At 37.3% G+C, this 15,283-nt stretch overlaps 1 protein-coding gene and 1 non-coding gene across 3 annotated transcripts; both read right to left on the bottom strand.

Annotated features, from left to right (window-relative positions):
* Window positions 1-314: 314 nt before the first annotated feature.
* On the bottom strand, window positions 315-8,814 carry LOC136224136 (protein DETOXIFICATION 45, chloroplastic). Of its 2 annotated transcripts, none has more exons than XM_066012394.1 (16): window positions 8,642-8,814; window positions 7,865-8,224; window positions 7,506-7,574; window positions 7,281-7,426; window positions 4,896-5,039; window positions 4,518-4,693; window positions 4,097-4,232; window positions 3,174-3,270; window positions 2,989-3,089; window positions 2,682-2,845; window positions 1,600-1,671; window positions 1,364-1,480; window positions 1,171-1,266; window positions 966-1,087; window positions 778-835; window positions 315-700 (listed from the first exon to the last, which is right to left on the bottom strand). In XM_066012394.1, exons 2-16 carry the CDS (start codon window positions 8,200-8,202, stop codon window positions 689-691), a joined length of 1,848 nt encoding a protein of 615 aa, XP_065868466.1. In that variant the 5' UTR covers window positions 8,203-8,224; window positions 8,642-8,814; the 3' UTR covers window positions 315-688. The 2 variants fall into 2 exon arrangements, with proteins under 2 accessions (XP_065868466.1, XP_065868467.1); XM_066012395.1 differs by having other exon boundaries at window positions 7,281-7,414.
* Window positions 8,815-14,728: 5,914 nt separating this feature from the next.
* LOC136225057 (small nucleolar RNA R71) lies at window positions 14,729-14,835 on the bottom strand. Its single transcript, XR_010686795.1, has one exon. It is a non-coding gene; the product is annotated as a small nucleolar RNA R71 (small nucleolar RNA).
* Between the last annotated feature and the right edge of the window lie 448 nt (window positions 14,836-15,283).

The following is a 15,283-nucleotide window of genomic DNA, read 5'->3' as shown; positions in this document are numbered from 1 at the left end:
TAATAATTTATTAATTTCTATTTTTTTAAGTAACATACTATCTAGTCCTACTATTTTCAAAAACACGTTCTAATATCCCTATCTTTTATCACGGTTAAATCTTTGGTCATTTTATCTATTTTTTAGATTCTTAACCAAACATTTCTTAACTTTCAAAATGGTAATGTTGCTCTATTATTTTTTATCTAGCTGTTTATGCCGAATATAACAGTTAAAAAATCTAAAAAAAAAAATAGATAGAACCAAAAGGTTATCAGTGACAAAATGACAGGAACCAAATAATGTATTTTTCAAAATATGAGTACTAAACAATATCTTAGGTAAAAAAAACTAATAAATTATTTACCCTAATTTAAAATACCATATTTTGTTAACAGAACATACAACAAACCTCAATTTGCGAACTTTTAAACCACAGTTTACAGTTTTGTGTTTGTAAGAAGAGCAAATTTTTGGCATGAAGAGTAGTATATCACTATTTATTTGTCAATTCCAACTATTTGTTTCATGGAAAAAGATTATACTACTACTCTTTTCCCAAAATGAATTGAATTAAGGCAAGGACAAAATTTGTAAACAAAATCATTGAGCACTGCAGTCAATGACAAAAATTTCTGAGATGCTACGTGCGAATTGCAATACTCCAACAGTCCAGCAATTGATCATGTTTATTATTAACATCTCAGGCTCAGCTGCCAAGCTGAAAAACAATATGCAACAATAACATCAGGGGCAACAAAATCTACACTAAATAATTAAAACAGCTCATCATCCCACCTGAAGATTGTGCAAGTCTTTGTGCATGAACCACCATGGACCAGATTTTGACAGCAATCTATATATACACACACATATATGAGTTAAATGATAAAACATCAAAATGCAAAATTTTCACATATATGACTGTCTGTTACACAGAGTCACTGACTTTACTCCAGAAACAAAAAAAAAATCAAAATGTGTACCTGACAAATCCTGCTGCTGTGCGCAAAGCCATAAATAAAGCCAAGCCTGACCAAACCCCGTGAAGGCCAGCAACTGATGGTGCATACAGCAGAAAGGCGGAACAAATTACTCCAACCGCCATCTGTACACATCATTGATCTCAATATGAATTAGGACATTGACAAATATTAAGGAAAAATAAGACGACGTTGACTTGCAGCTTACCATAGAATATGCAGCATATGGGAAGTCTGAAACTCCATAATGAAGACCATCAAAAATAAAAGCTAGAGCATTCAAAGGTTGACTAGCACTCACAAACTGGAACAAGTATACATCAATTCTTAAAATATTGGGTACTGAGTCTCAAATAAAGTAAAGCAATATGCAAAGTGAAGTAAAAGAGATGTAAACAAACCAGTATTCCAGTCTGGACAATTCCTAATACTTGAGCATCCTTGGTAAACAAGGTGGCTATGGAACCAAAAGATACACCCAGAATTGCAGCCAACACAACGCCAGTCAGCAGCCCAATCTAACATTCAATATCATTACAAAAGAAATTACAATACCACGTGTAACATGAAGCAAACTGATGGCCTACTACTGTTAATAAAAGTGTGATAGAACAATACAAAGACAAAGAAACCTCACCTTCAACACAAAACTTGTAACTTCTTTCACTGTCTTATAGTCACCTTTTGATGAATAACTTGCAATTAAAGCCTAGAAAAGACATAGCATGTTGAGTACCAACAGAACAGAAACGACTGAATACACACTAAACAGCACATATGAGATGTAATGTAAGAATGAACTGAAGAAGTTTGGACCAAGTATATGGCTCAATGAGTACATTTGAACCCCTAAACTTCAATTTGGTCATAGTTCATGTCTTCCGATTTGGTCACAAGTGAAGTTGATCCCTAATTGACTGTAAAGACACAGGTGTAAAGCACACCGAGAAAGGTCATCTATAAATAGTTTCAAGTCCGCGGGGTGAGGGATTTAGTCGACCAGAAGGAGAGGGATGGGCTTTTCCACCCGCATCTTTAACAGCAAGAGTTTCCACTTTCTCTGTAAAAAGACTTAGCCGCCTTACAATTGAATTTTTGACGCACATGTTTTCCCGACATCAAAAAATTGAATCTGCCAGATCAAAAGGTTGTTTTCGTGCAGATTCTGCAGAAATAGAGGAGATCAACCTTCTTATCTGGGAAATTCAACCTTCTTATCTGGGAAATTCAACCTTCTAATATGGCGAAAGCAATTTGATGTGTGCCAAAATTTCAATTCTAATGGCGCTTGCTTTACATTCACGTCTTGACAGTCTGTCAGGGACCAATTGTGACCAATTTGTTAAGTACTAAGTACTATGATCAAATTGAAGTTCAGACCAAAATGAGCACGTTGAGCCAAATAGATGGACCAAATTTTGCATTCTTTTTGAGAATGAATCATTTACAACAACTTTCAGGGAAAGCTTGCACTGAAAAGGTGCAATTTACAAACAGAAGATTTGTCTTAAGAAAGTGCATTGGTGTAGAAACTCGCTACAAGCTAAAATAGTAGACTATGCGTATGAGTTTCATTCTTAAGTTTGGTGCTCCTCCAACACTTTGGATTTAGGCGGGTTTATAAATAAGTTATAGAATTGCAGAGGTAAAATGAATAAAACAAAACACAACAATAACTCAAGTTAGATCATTTATTGGCAGGACAAGAAGACTCTGTACCTGACCAGATGCAGCCAAAGCATCTGTAAGAAGAGACACAGCCAACCATACTTGCATACATATCTGATGGGCAGCCATGGGTACTGCACCTTGGCGAGCAGCCATAGAAGTAGCTAATGTAGTGGTTGTTAAAACAGCAAGTGTTCTTCCAATAAGAAAACCACCTACGAACAGAACCAATTAAATGACATAAGTAGTGAAATACCATTCAAGTTAATGCATTACCACAACGCCATATCAATGAAAAGTATCATAGTAGATCGGGATGCATGTCTCAGATTGCGTTTAGATGAAGGAAATACCTTACCAGATTTCATATAAACACCAAATTGCAGGGCTCCCATCTTTGGAGGCAATAATATTACCCTTTCATTTAGATGCCACATCATCAAGAAAGCAGTTATGTATCTGTAACAGATAAACATTTTGGGTAACTATCACTAAAAGAACTGCAAATAAAATGCCTGAAGAAGGAAAGCACAGAGAACATACTGAGATATGACAGTGGAGATTGCAGCTCCAGTTACACCCAACTTAAAATAATACATCAGTATTGGAAATAAAAATATGGCTGAAAAATTACCAAGAGCTGCATGTAGAGGAAGTACATCAATTAGGTAGAAAAGGGATAAAAGGAATCAATTTTTTTCCAGATAAGCCAAGGTGAAAAAGCCTCAAGACGGGAATTATTCCTAGATTGGGACAAAGACAGCACCAAATTTACTAAATCACTAGCAGAGAGAGGAAGATGCAAGGAATGGATGATAAGCGAGAGACAAACAACATATGTAGCAACAATTCCTTCATCCCTAAAGTCTTCAAAGATGAATTTTTTGAGTAACTTAAACGGCCATAATGCCAATATCCATTCCTTATCAACATGGTACAGCATGTGCAGACTGCATATCCTCAGACAACCAAAACCCAGAAGTCATGGTGCATGGTGATATCTATTACCCGACCGTCACTAGTAAGTTTCATGTCAGTAAGAAATATATTAACACAGTACAATTGATCTCCATATACAATATTGATCATAACAAGCTCTATTGTAACAAAATTATATTCTTATCCATTCATTGAGCAACAAGTGTTCCATCTTTCATTCATAATCTTCACAGTGGAAAAACATAGTCAAGATATACATACTAAATCATTCCCCCCACCCCCCACAGACACTCGTATTAAAAGTGCACCAATAGCTTGTGCAGAAACTGGTACTGAAAAAATGGCTCAGAATGGTCTCAATACCAACCTTTTATTCTCGAGCATTTATTTATATCAAATAAATTCTCAGTAAGAAAACCGTCAATGACGGAAAAATGCATAAATTTTTTTTAAATAATACAACATGGTAAATCAATACACCAATGAGGTTTAATTTTATTTATTTGGAAGTCAAACTAGACACTTACCTAAAGAATAAACAGGAGTTGTTGTATCCTTGAAGCCTCGGAAAACACCTTGAAGAGCCAAAGACGCCACAACTGCAGGAGCACCAAGGGCTCTTAGTTTAAGAAATCTTTCTGCAGGTATGCGCATCGGTGAATCCTGTTCAGAAAATGATCACCACAATAAGTTTTTGCATTCAACGATTCATTTTATAAGGAATGATAATTTAAGAAGAACTATGGATTCCAATAAGTTCCATGTAGCCAATTAGTGGATGCGCTATAATCTCCTCTAGATACAGCTTTTGAATTTGAGCTCTGTCCATAAGCTCATATATAGCTTCCTACATTAGGCTATCGACTACTTTTTATAAAAAATGCAGGAAAATATCTATGGGAAGGATATATTATGAGTACCACAAGCTTAGCGTGTGCAAGAACTAACCAATGCTACGCCCATCAAGTTAAGAAAAGGTCCACTCCCCAACGACAATGCTACTGCCTCAAAGATCCCAATGCCAACAGCTAAAAATAAAGCTGTAGACACAGAAGGTAATTGCTTTCTTTCAGGCACCACATCCACAGGCTTGCCATTTGTACAGTTCTCTACGATGTTCTTTTCTGCATATTAGGAAGACCAATCAGATTTGAATTCAAAGATCTCAATTTATTTTGTTACCTTTAAAAAGAATTAAATCAATATTAGATAATTATATATCATCGTCAAATAGCTACAGGAAATCAACCATTCAATAGATCCATGTTAGACACCATTATGATTCCAGCACTTGGACCAAGTCTAGCAACATAGATTCACATATACCTGAAGTAGAATCTTTAATTGCACTCTTGGATATGTCTTCAGCAACAAAAGACGTAGCGACACTGAGAAGAGGCATATTAAACAGCTTTGATATAGTGTTAAATATTGTAATAGAAATACCAGCTGAACCCAGCTCCACAGGACCTAAAGGAGCAAAACAAAAAGCATATTTGTGAATAAATCAACCATCCATGTTTAGAACTGAATTTTAAACAACAAATTTAAATGTTATGAATTTATCCGAGAGAAATGAATGTGACAAAGTTGATTACAGATTCTATACCTAAAAACTCTTCAATTTCCATGACACCCTGGATAGCCTCTCAATGACTAATTCGAGGACATCTTAGATGTTTGACAAACTTAGTAAAAAAATTCAAAGAGGGACAAATTGTATGAACAAAAATATACTTCAAAGAATAATTAGCAAAAACAGCATCTTTAGCAAAACAAAGTATTTCAACATTTATGAAGGAAAAAACTAAAAATTTGAAAAGAAAAAAAGGTCAAGATGCTAAGCAGAAATCATGGTGCACATCCTGATCATCGCGCATTAAAATTAATGTAAATGCAGTACAAAAACAGTTGTCATATTAAGATCATAAGCTACTACATGTTCAATATGATACTCAAGATTTCAATATACCTAGACCTTTAGTTACTACTCTAAACACATCATTTACCACAAACAATTATGGGAATCTCACCCATAAATGATTTTCGGAACCTGATAATACAAATTGACAGAGTATGAAAGGTTGAAATTCCAAGTGAAAGGTGGAAGACTAATGACTATGAAGCACCGAGACGGGTACGTATACGGGTATGGGTACGGCAAAGGGAATTTTTGAAAAATATGAGATACCGATACGGTGGGGATACGCAAAATATATATATATAAATATGAAAGCATAAATCACATTCATAAGTCATTATAAAACCATAAATAACACTCATAATAACTAATAAGTCATTAATTCATAAAAAAGAACATTTAATACTTCAAACTTTTGATTGTACCGTTGGGAGAATTTTGGACTGCATGGAGAACAGCTTAGAGCTGTTTGCTGAAATTTGTCACCAAACCTGGAATTTGCGCAACCAGGAGGTGTTTGTAGGTGAGGAAAGGCTTATTTTAGAATTTAAGGAGTTTATTGTTAAAAATTTGTGTTGGTATAAGGATAGCTTCATTCTCGACAGGTCTATTGACAACACTGTGTCTGGTACGCTTAAGTGGATAGGGTGGACGAGACCTAAAGAGGGGTGGATAAAGCTAAACTCTGATGGCTCGTGTGATTCGTCGAGCAAAATTGCTGCGGGAGGGGTTTTGCGTGATGCTGCAGGTATTTGGGTCTCTGGTTTTGTCCAGAACCTGGGGATTGGCTCCTCTTTTACAGCGGAGCTTTGGGGCATTCTGACAGGTATGAGAAGGGCTGCTGATCTTCATATTGCAATGCAGGTGGAATCGGATAATTTGGAGGCAATCCGGTTGATTACGGGCTGTCGTGGGCTACAGGTTCAGTCACATAACCTGTTTAAAGCTATTCATAGGGCTCAGAGGCGTTTTGTTCAGATTGAATTTTCCATGTTTATCGCGAGCAGCTTGCTTTGAAGGGCCATGATGTGAGGTGAGGTGTATCTGTCCTACCTAGGCCCCCGGATTCAGTCACTGGTCTGTTACTGGAAGATAATGTGGGAGCCTGCTTCCCCAGATTGATTCCTGGCTAGTTTTTTATTTGTTGTTTTTGCTTTCAGTCTTACCAAAAAAAAAAACATACTGCAAACTATTTAAACTACCAAGTCTAAAGACTATTCGAAGACATTTTCATGATCTCCATCTACAAACATTTAATAATGATTAGCTTTTAGTTTTTTATTTATTTTTTTGCAAATAAAAGGCTGGGTGAGGGCTGGTTTGATTAATTATTTATATTAGAGATTTCTATATTAATTTTTTTTTATTAACCCCTACTTTTGTAAAGTTATTTAAAGAAACCCCTAAATTTTACCTAATTAACTCTGAAACGTATCCCAAAAAAGGGATAGTTGTTTTGCCGTATCCCTGCGTATCCGTATCCTCGGAGTATCCGACAAGCGTACGTCAACCTCTTAGAAGTATCGGTGCTTCATAGTTTAAAGAAAGAATTTAAAACCATCAAGAACTAAGACAGCAACAGTAAATTAGAAGTTACCCCTTTTCTTCTAAATGCAAAACTTACACAATAAAGTATAATGGCGATTACCAAATATGTCAAGAACTTAATATCAAAGTCCTATGTCTAACCATATGGAAAAAAAAATCTATTAAAAGATGCATATGCTTATTTGATTATACATATGCATATGAAAAACCTGAAAAATGAAAGTCCAAGAACAGGTAAATACCTAATCTACCAATATAAGCTGTCTCCATCAGCTGTGCTAAGGGATCAATAGCCTGTCCAGCCATTGCAGGAAGAGAAAGCATTATTAATTCACGTTTGATATCTGCCTGATGGATTGGAACCTTAGTTGAGTCCCTGAAATTATAACTTATAGAAATAATTTAGGGTAATTATAAGGAATCAAATTCTCTAAACAAAAAAAAAAGGAAAAGAGAAGCATTCTTACAAGGAGGAAGTCAAGTTCCCAGGTTTTTCTGAAGAATGTTGTTCATGGATTGGAACCTTAGCTTTCTCACTGCAACCAAATTAAGAAAAAGAATATAAGAATTGAACTGGGAAGAAGACATTAAGTAGGAAGAAGCATGGGAAAGAAAAATATTCCTAGAATGAGGAAGTTCAGTTCCTAATCCTATTGAATTCAGATGTGCACTTTGTTTTTTAACAATGCATGCATTACAAACATTTTGATGTAAATATAGTAATAATAACTTCAATTTCCCATCTTGTTACACAAAAGAACTATAAAATTATGTTAGCACATATTTTCAGATACACAAAGATAATGAAGCAAAATTATGATCTTACAGTGCTTCGTCTCTTGATCCATTGATGGCTTCCTCTTCATCAAGAGACGTTCCACCCTGTAAATTAGTGGATTCCACATCATAACCAGAACTTGATTGATTGTAAGCCAATCCAACTGTTCGCTTTCTGCGATGAATCACCAGAGGTGAAACAGAAATTCTGTACTCTGCAGACAAGCAACAACTAGAAGGAACATCTCTGAAACCTAATCCTTTGGGAATCTCACTGGAGAATCCCGATGAAAACAGCTTTGCTCCATTTTTTACCCCATTCTGCTCTCTGCTTCTGCTGGGGAATCCCCTATGAAATGTACTGCCGCAAAATTGCTTGGTAGTCATCTTCAGAAATTCTCTCCACAAGCTTCAAAATAAAAAGCTTAACCTCAAGTCAAGATGTTATCATTACAAAGAAAACGGAGAAAAAAGGTTATCAATATTAGGAAACTGAAACGAAACTGTTACTAATCACTGCTAAAATTCAAACCAGAATGTCAAAACTAGGTTATAAAAAGTGTCTCCATCAAAATTTAAGTTATCACGAAATAAGCTTTGTTCCACTTCTTTCGATATAAAATTCTGAAAATTGATTTATAGAATACGAAACAGAGCATAAAAATGAAACAACCGCCACAGAAACTGAGCCATATTCCATTGAAAAGAGAGGCCAAACATGCAAATTATAGCGCGTAATTAAGCGAAAAGGAATTGAAGAAGTAGAAGAAAAGAAGAGCAGGCAGAGAATGATTAAACAGGCAAAGGAGAAAGCGGTTAATCTTACCTGGTGAGAAGAGTTGGTTATGAGGGTTTAGCAGATAGTGAAAAGATAAAAGACAGAATAAGTAAAAATGAGGAGACATGGAAGAGGGTTTATCGCCATGAAGAGCAGCAAGTGTTCGTCTGTTTGTTTAGTTTGGCGTTCGGAGACGGAAGTTTCCAAATCGAGTGTCTCATTGCTTATATTTCGTCCTCGGAGAGTATTACCAAGTTAATTAACAAAATATAAAAGGGGGAAAATTACAAAACTGGGTCAAATAGGAAGCTCATTTACATATTAAACTCATTTACTAATTCTACTACATATCTAGACTGATTTTGTGCGACTTTCCAAAAATACCCTCAATATTTACGCGGAGCTCGCCCCATCCCGTCTGACTTCGCATATTCACCCATATGCGAAGCCTGCGAAGTTAATGTTTTAATTTACTTAATGAATTTAGTTCGCATATGCGAAGGCTGCGAAGCTAAAGTTTGTTTTGCTTGATGAATTTAGTTCGCATATGCGAATGCTGGATATGATTTGAAGCTAATACGCGAAGTGGTATATAACAAAAATTGGCAAACAACAACGGATTCGAACATTAAAATCATAACATTATCAAAATTTACAACAAGATTGCCACAATAACAACATTCAAATCATAACATTATCAAAATTTACAACAAGATTGCCACAATGAACTCTACTAACTAATCATTTCAAAGTGAAACTAACTAATCCAGTACCAATTTTGAAACGAATGAGTAATCTTGGTGTGCACCATGTGACACATCCATCCCAAAAGGTTTGGACGTGTCGCACGGTGCACACCAAGATTACGCATCCGCTTCAAAATTGGCACCGGATTAAGTTAGGTCCACTTTGAAGATTGGCACCACAGGATGGACGTGTCCCATGGTGCACCCTGAGATTGACACAACCTCTCCTAACGAATCATTTCAGGAGTGAATGTGTCAATTTTGGGGAAGTTCATCCCTATACAGGAAGGAAAATCATCTCCCCTGCAGCCCAGTACGCCGCCTTCCAGAAAGGGATGTTACGTATTCAACCATCTACAGAAAAAATTAACCGTGTTAGTTAGGAAAAAAGACGATTTTGGCTTCGCGAAATGAAAATTAGTGATGCATGCGAATGTAAATGTGCAGGGGAAGAGGTGATTTTACTTCGCATATCAATTTTTTCGCGAAGTCTGCGAGGTCTGAAATGTGACTATCTACGTGGCATATCGCTGCTTTCGCGAAGTCTGCGAGGTCTGAAACGTGAGGATCTATTCGCAGACTTCGCGAACTAATCGATTCGCGAGGTAGATCCATACGTTTCAGACTCTTTCTCTTCGCAGAACTTCGCGAAATCATCAATTCACGAAGTAGATCATCACTTTCCAGGCTCGTTCTCTTCGCAAAGCTTAGCGAAACCATCGATTGCGAAGTGAATTCATGAAAAAACGCAGAAAAAACAAACAGATACTTACATTTTTCGCCCATTTCACCCCCAAAAGCGACAATAACAATATGATAACATGGTAAGAACGAAGGAAATAACGTAGAAAAACCATTTCTTTGATGGTAACAAGAAGAAAGAAACCAAGCAACGAATAGGAAGATGAAAAACCATTTACTCGTTTTCTAGGGTTGGGAAGTTGCAGAATCAAGAGATGAAGAGATGAAAAAGAGAAATTCATTATGATTTTGACTAAATTGCGCAGATTTCGTGCAATTTAAAGGAAGAAAGGAAGATCAAAAGTCTTGAAATCATTAATGCTGGAGCAACTTTTCGCATAACCAAGGAGATAGAGGGAGCGGCAATTCGCAAGTGGTTGAAAAGCGGTAAATTTACGGGTTTTTTTTGGATTTAAGCTTCATTTTCGAATCTGTGGCCCTTTCTAAAAACACGCCGGAATCGCAGTCGGGTGTATGAACATCACACCCGACCAGTGGTTCCGGCGTATGGACATCACGTCCGACCAGTGGTTCGGGCATGATAGCCAAACGCCCGAACCACCGGACGGGTGTGATGTTCATATACTCGTACCATAGGTCGGGCGTGATGTTCATACGCCCGTACCATAGGTCGGGCGTGATGTTCATACGCCCGACCTGTGGTTCGAGCGTGATGTTCATACGCCCGATGGGTATTTTTTTTTAAAAAAAATTAAATTTAAATTAAATTGTTAAATGTTTAATATAATTTGATTATAATTTATATGTGAAATTTTGTTATTTATTTGATTATAATTTATATGTTAAATTTTTAGATTAATTTAGTGTAATTTTTATAGACGGAGCGGCCTACTATCGGGGGGAAATCCATCCCGTCATCTGCTCGTCGTCTAGATATGGACGGCGAGGAGGATACACCACGGCATACGAGACTGCGTGGTATTGATATATCTGGTCGTAGGCGGAGCAAGTGCGGAGGGGTCCGATTGTGGATCAGCCCGATATTCGTGGATCAGAGGGGGCGACGGATTTTGATGACCGAGAACCTGATAGCGATTCTGTGGAGGACTACTTGGAGGTGGTAGCCCAGGTATTGCGACAGTCTACAGCTGGTGGTGATGGCGAGGGTGATGATGTCGATGAGTAGCCGACCCAGGGCAGACAGTCGACCCAGCGCAGAGGTGGTCGCTTTGCGAGTACAGGTATTTTTAAATTTTAGTATAATTTTAGTTTTATAGTTTATAGTATAATTTATAGTTTTAGTATAATTTTTAAGTTTTAGTATAATTTTTAGTATAATTTTATAGTTTTAGTATAATTTTTAAGTTTTAGTATAATTTTATAGTTTTAGTATAATTTTAGTATAATTTTATAGTTTTAGTATAATTTTAGTATAATTTTATATTTCAGGGACCAACAAACGTCCCAAAGCTAGTGAGGACGAGAGCTGGATTGTTAGTAGACTGGTGGATGGTGGCCACGTTGATGGTTCCGTGATTCCGAGTTTTCTAGGACATGTTGCCTCACGGATGCTAGGAGGAGAGCTTCGGTCGTTTCTGACATGCTACAACAGAGCATCAGTATGTCAGAATTTGTGGGTATGGTTTTCTGGTGCGTCACCCGAGGTAAGAATAATTTAGTTTGTCAACATTTATTTTTATTTGTATTTTTAACTATAAACCTCAAAAACATTCAGTAATTGTATATGTGTCATTTTACAGCTGAAGGATATGATCGAGAAGACTGGGTTGTCTCACCTTCCATCTATTATGTTTAGGAACCTCGACACTCCGCTGTTAACTGCGTTCGTGGAGCGGTGGCAGCCCGATACAAACTCCTTCCACATGTCGTTCGGGGAGATGACTATCCTATTGCATGATGTATGACAGATTCTTCGTATCCCGATCGACGGTGCGATGGTGTCCGAGTCTCCCAGTACTGAGCGGTTGCATGCCATGTGCATGATGATGTTCGGGGTGGATCGGGAGCAGCTTCTGTCGTCGACCCGACATTACTGGAGTGGTGGAGGTGTATTTGTTGATGTTGTACACAAGCTTGTCATCGAGGGTAGGGATGACGCTACTCGGGCCACAGCGTGGATGTGGCTTATGCTCGGATCCACTTTGTTTGTTGATAAGAGTGGAGATAGGATTAGGCCGGCCCATCTTACTGAGGTTCACGGTGGTGTCAGAGGGGAAGTTGGACTTTCATGGGGGTCTGCTACACTTGCCACGTTGTATCGGCAGCTGAGGATAGCGAGCAAAGGAGACTGTTCTGGTATATGCGGATGTTTGACCCTACTATAGGCGTTGATATACGAGTATTTTCCGGTGTTCCGGCCGCATAGACTAGCTCACAGGATCCCATCTGACCGTCCCCGTGCATGCAGATGGGAGGTCGGGGTACCAGGCAAGACGACCGTCCGACTAGATACCATACGTGGGCAGCTGGACCGTATGACGGCTGTTAAGCCCAAAATATACCTAAAATATCATTAATAATTACATCAATATTGCTACGAATTTACGCTATTCATACCTATTTAGAATACTTTTACTCTCGAATATGTTTCTTTCGTGCAAGGTACATAAATATTTGGTAAAATCCAAATAGGAGTAAAAAGAGCTCAAAAATAGAAGAAAAGCCCTACAAAAGGAGTCGAAGACGACGAAAACTAATAACGCCAAGTCAAGGACACGAACGGAAGCTGAAAAACCGAAAAAACTCCGTGCCGCGACCGCAGCTTCCCCTTTTCACGGTCACGACACGCGTCCTTCAGTCATTTTACCCTTCGTCCGAAGTACAATTAATGCTCCCCCATTCTCGGTAGCGAATTTGATAATTCTCGGTACGAGCAGGAGATTTTAGAAGCCTGTTACACACTTTCGTTTTCGACGGAACGCAATCGTTCGGGTGGATAAAGACGTCCTTTCACAGCGGACACGATCCTTCACAACGGACACGACACTTCAAACACGACTCTTCAACATCTATAAATAAAGAGTTGATGGAGAGTTGAAAGATAATGTGATATGTGTAGAAGAAAGAAATTAGTGTAGAATTTATGCAGAAATTCCGAATCAAGTGATTCAGAAGTTAGATTTAGATTCTGTAAAAAGCAATATGATGTACACACATTGTTTACAAATTAATAACAAATTCAGTAGCATTTAGACATTGTTCCAGTTTAGTTTTCATTTTGGTAGTAGACCGACCCAGTCTCTATTACGAAGATTCAACGAGAAGATTGAGTAGAGGATTCGCCCCTGAGCCTGACAAAGTCGAATGAAACCCAAGGAAAGGATTGACAACCCGTTCACTTGCACGCCGTCGAAGAATTCAATGATCCATGTTCTCTGTAAACTTGTATCAATTTATATTTCATCTAATAAAGTCTGTTCTATTCGATAGATTCTTATGCAGCACTTTGGTAAATGAGCCGAAGTGGATTGATGCTGGTGTTTTCATTAAAACGTATTTAATTTAAATCTTTACAAGGAAACTTTGTTGAACACTTAGGCAAATTATCATCTCGAAAGAGTTTTAATTTGATTAAGGGCAACTATCCCGAAAGGGTTTTGTCGCGTTCAAAGCCAATTAATTAGAGGTTCCGTCATTTATTTCATCTTTATAATTCGTACAAAGTTTAAAGTTGTTTCTTTGCTTAATGCAAACAAATATACCTGTTTACTTTTCTAAAGTACTAAAACGTTCCTGTTTTGCAAATTCAATCTTAAATCAGATATTTTCTAACATCTTCATATTCTAATCTAATTCTTATTCTAGCAATTTCAAAACCAAAACCGATTAAACGATTTTTCCACATTATAAACCTTAAAGTAAATTTAACCGATTATAAATAAGTTTTGTTTAAAAAGCGTTCCCTGTGGGATCGATATCTTTTATTACTACAAGCGTATACCGTGCACTTGCGGAAATCGCTCAACAAGTTTTTGGCGCCGTTGCCGGGGAATGCCAAAATTTTTGACAAAATTTTAAATTTTTCGTGTTTTATTACGAATCTAGGTTTATTCATACATATTCAAACTTTTATATTTTTAATTATTTTCAATTACTAACATAATTATTTTTCGAAATTCTGTTTTGTAGGTAGTTTCTGTTCGTGCGAAATTTCAAGTTCATGCGCAGTTCTCGAAGTTCGGGCACGTCACCAGATCCTATTGACCCAAAAATTGAAAGAACCCTTAAAAAGAACAAGAAAGAAAACAAAAACAAAAACAAAACCCCAATAAAAACTAAAATTACCGAGCCAGAAGTTATGGCCACACTTATGGATTACGCTAGGCCAGGAGTGGCCGGTGTAACAAACAGTATAGTTAGACCCCAGATTAATGCAAACCAATTTGAAATTAAGCCTGCGTTGCTTAATATGTTGCAAAATAATGTAACGTTTTACGGGTTACCTAACGAAAATCCTAATACCCATTTGACAAATTTCTTAGAAATTTGTGACACTTTTAAAATTACTGATGTAACTGCAGAAGCAATCAAACTTCGCCTTTTTCCTTTTACTTTGAAGGATCGAGCCAAAGAATGGTTAACTTCTATGCCAGCCGCATCAATTGAGACTTGGGAGCAATTAGCCCAAACATTTTTATCAAAAAATTTCCCTTTAGCAAAAACCGCAAGAGTCATTAAAGAGTTAACATCTTTTTCTCAAAATGATAATGAAACTCTTTATGAGGCTTGGGAACGTTTTAAAGAACTTCAACGTTTATGCCCACACCACCAATTGCCTGCTGAACTTTTAATGCAAACATTTTATAATGGACTAAATCCTACAACTAGAGGTTCATTGGGCGCTATGTCTGGAGGGTTATTCATGAAGAAAACATCTGCCCAAGCAAGAGAACTTTTGGAGGAAATGGCAATCAACAGCAGTATGTGGCCCGCGGAACGTGGACACATACCAGTAGCGAAACCATCATCCTCAGCAACATCATCAATTAAATGTATAGTGAATCTTGATCCAGTAGCGATGTTGCAAGCCCAATTTTCTGCCTTGTCGCACAAAATTGATAGGTTTATGGCACCGTGTGATCCTAATGGTCAACCAATCCAAACAGATGTGGATTACGAAGGAATTAGTGAAATTGAACAGTTTTAAGTGCAGGAACACTTAATATTAAGTTCAGGAACCATTCCACAACAAAAAAATGCACAAACCAAGTCAAAAAGCACC

This window comes from Euphorbia lathyris, chromosome 3 (genome assembly GCF_963576675.1).
Source record: "Euphorbia lathyris chromosome 3, ddEupLath1.1, whole genome shotgun sequence".
NCBI lineage: Eukaryota > Viridiplantae > Streptophyta > Magnoliopsida > Malpighiales > Euphorbiaceae > Euphorbia > Euphorbia lathyris.
This window is presented reverse-complemented; position numbering and strand designations above follow the sequence as displayed.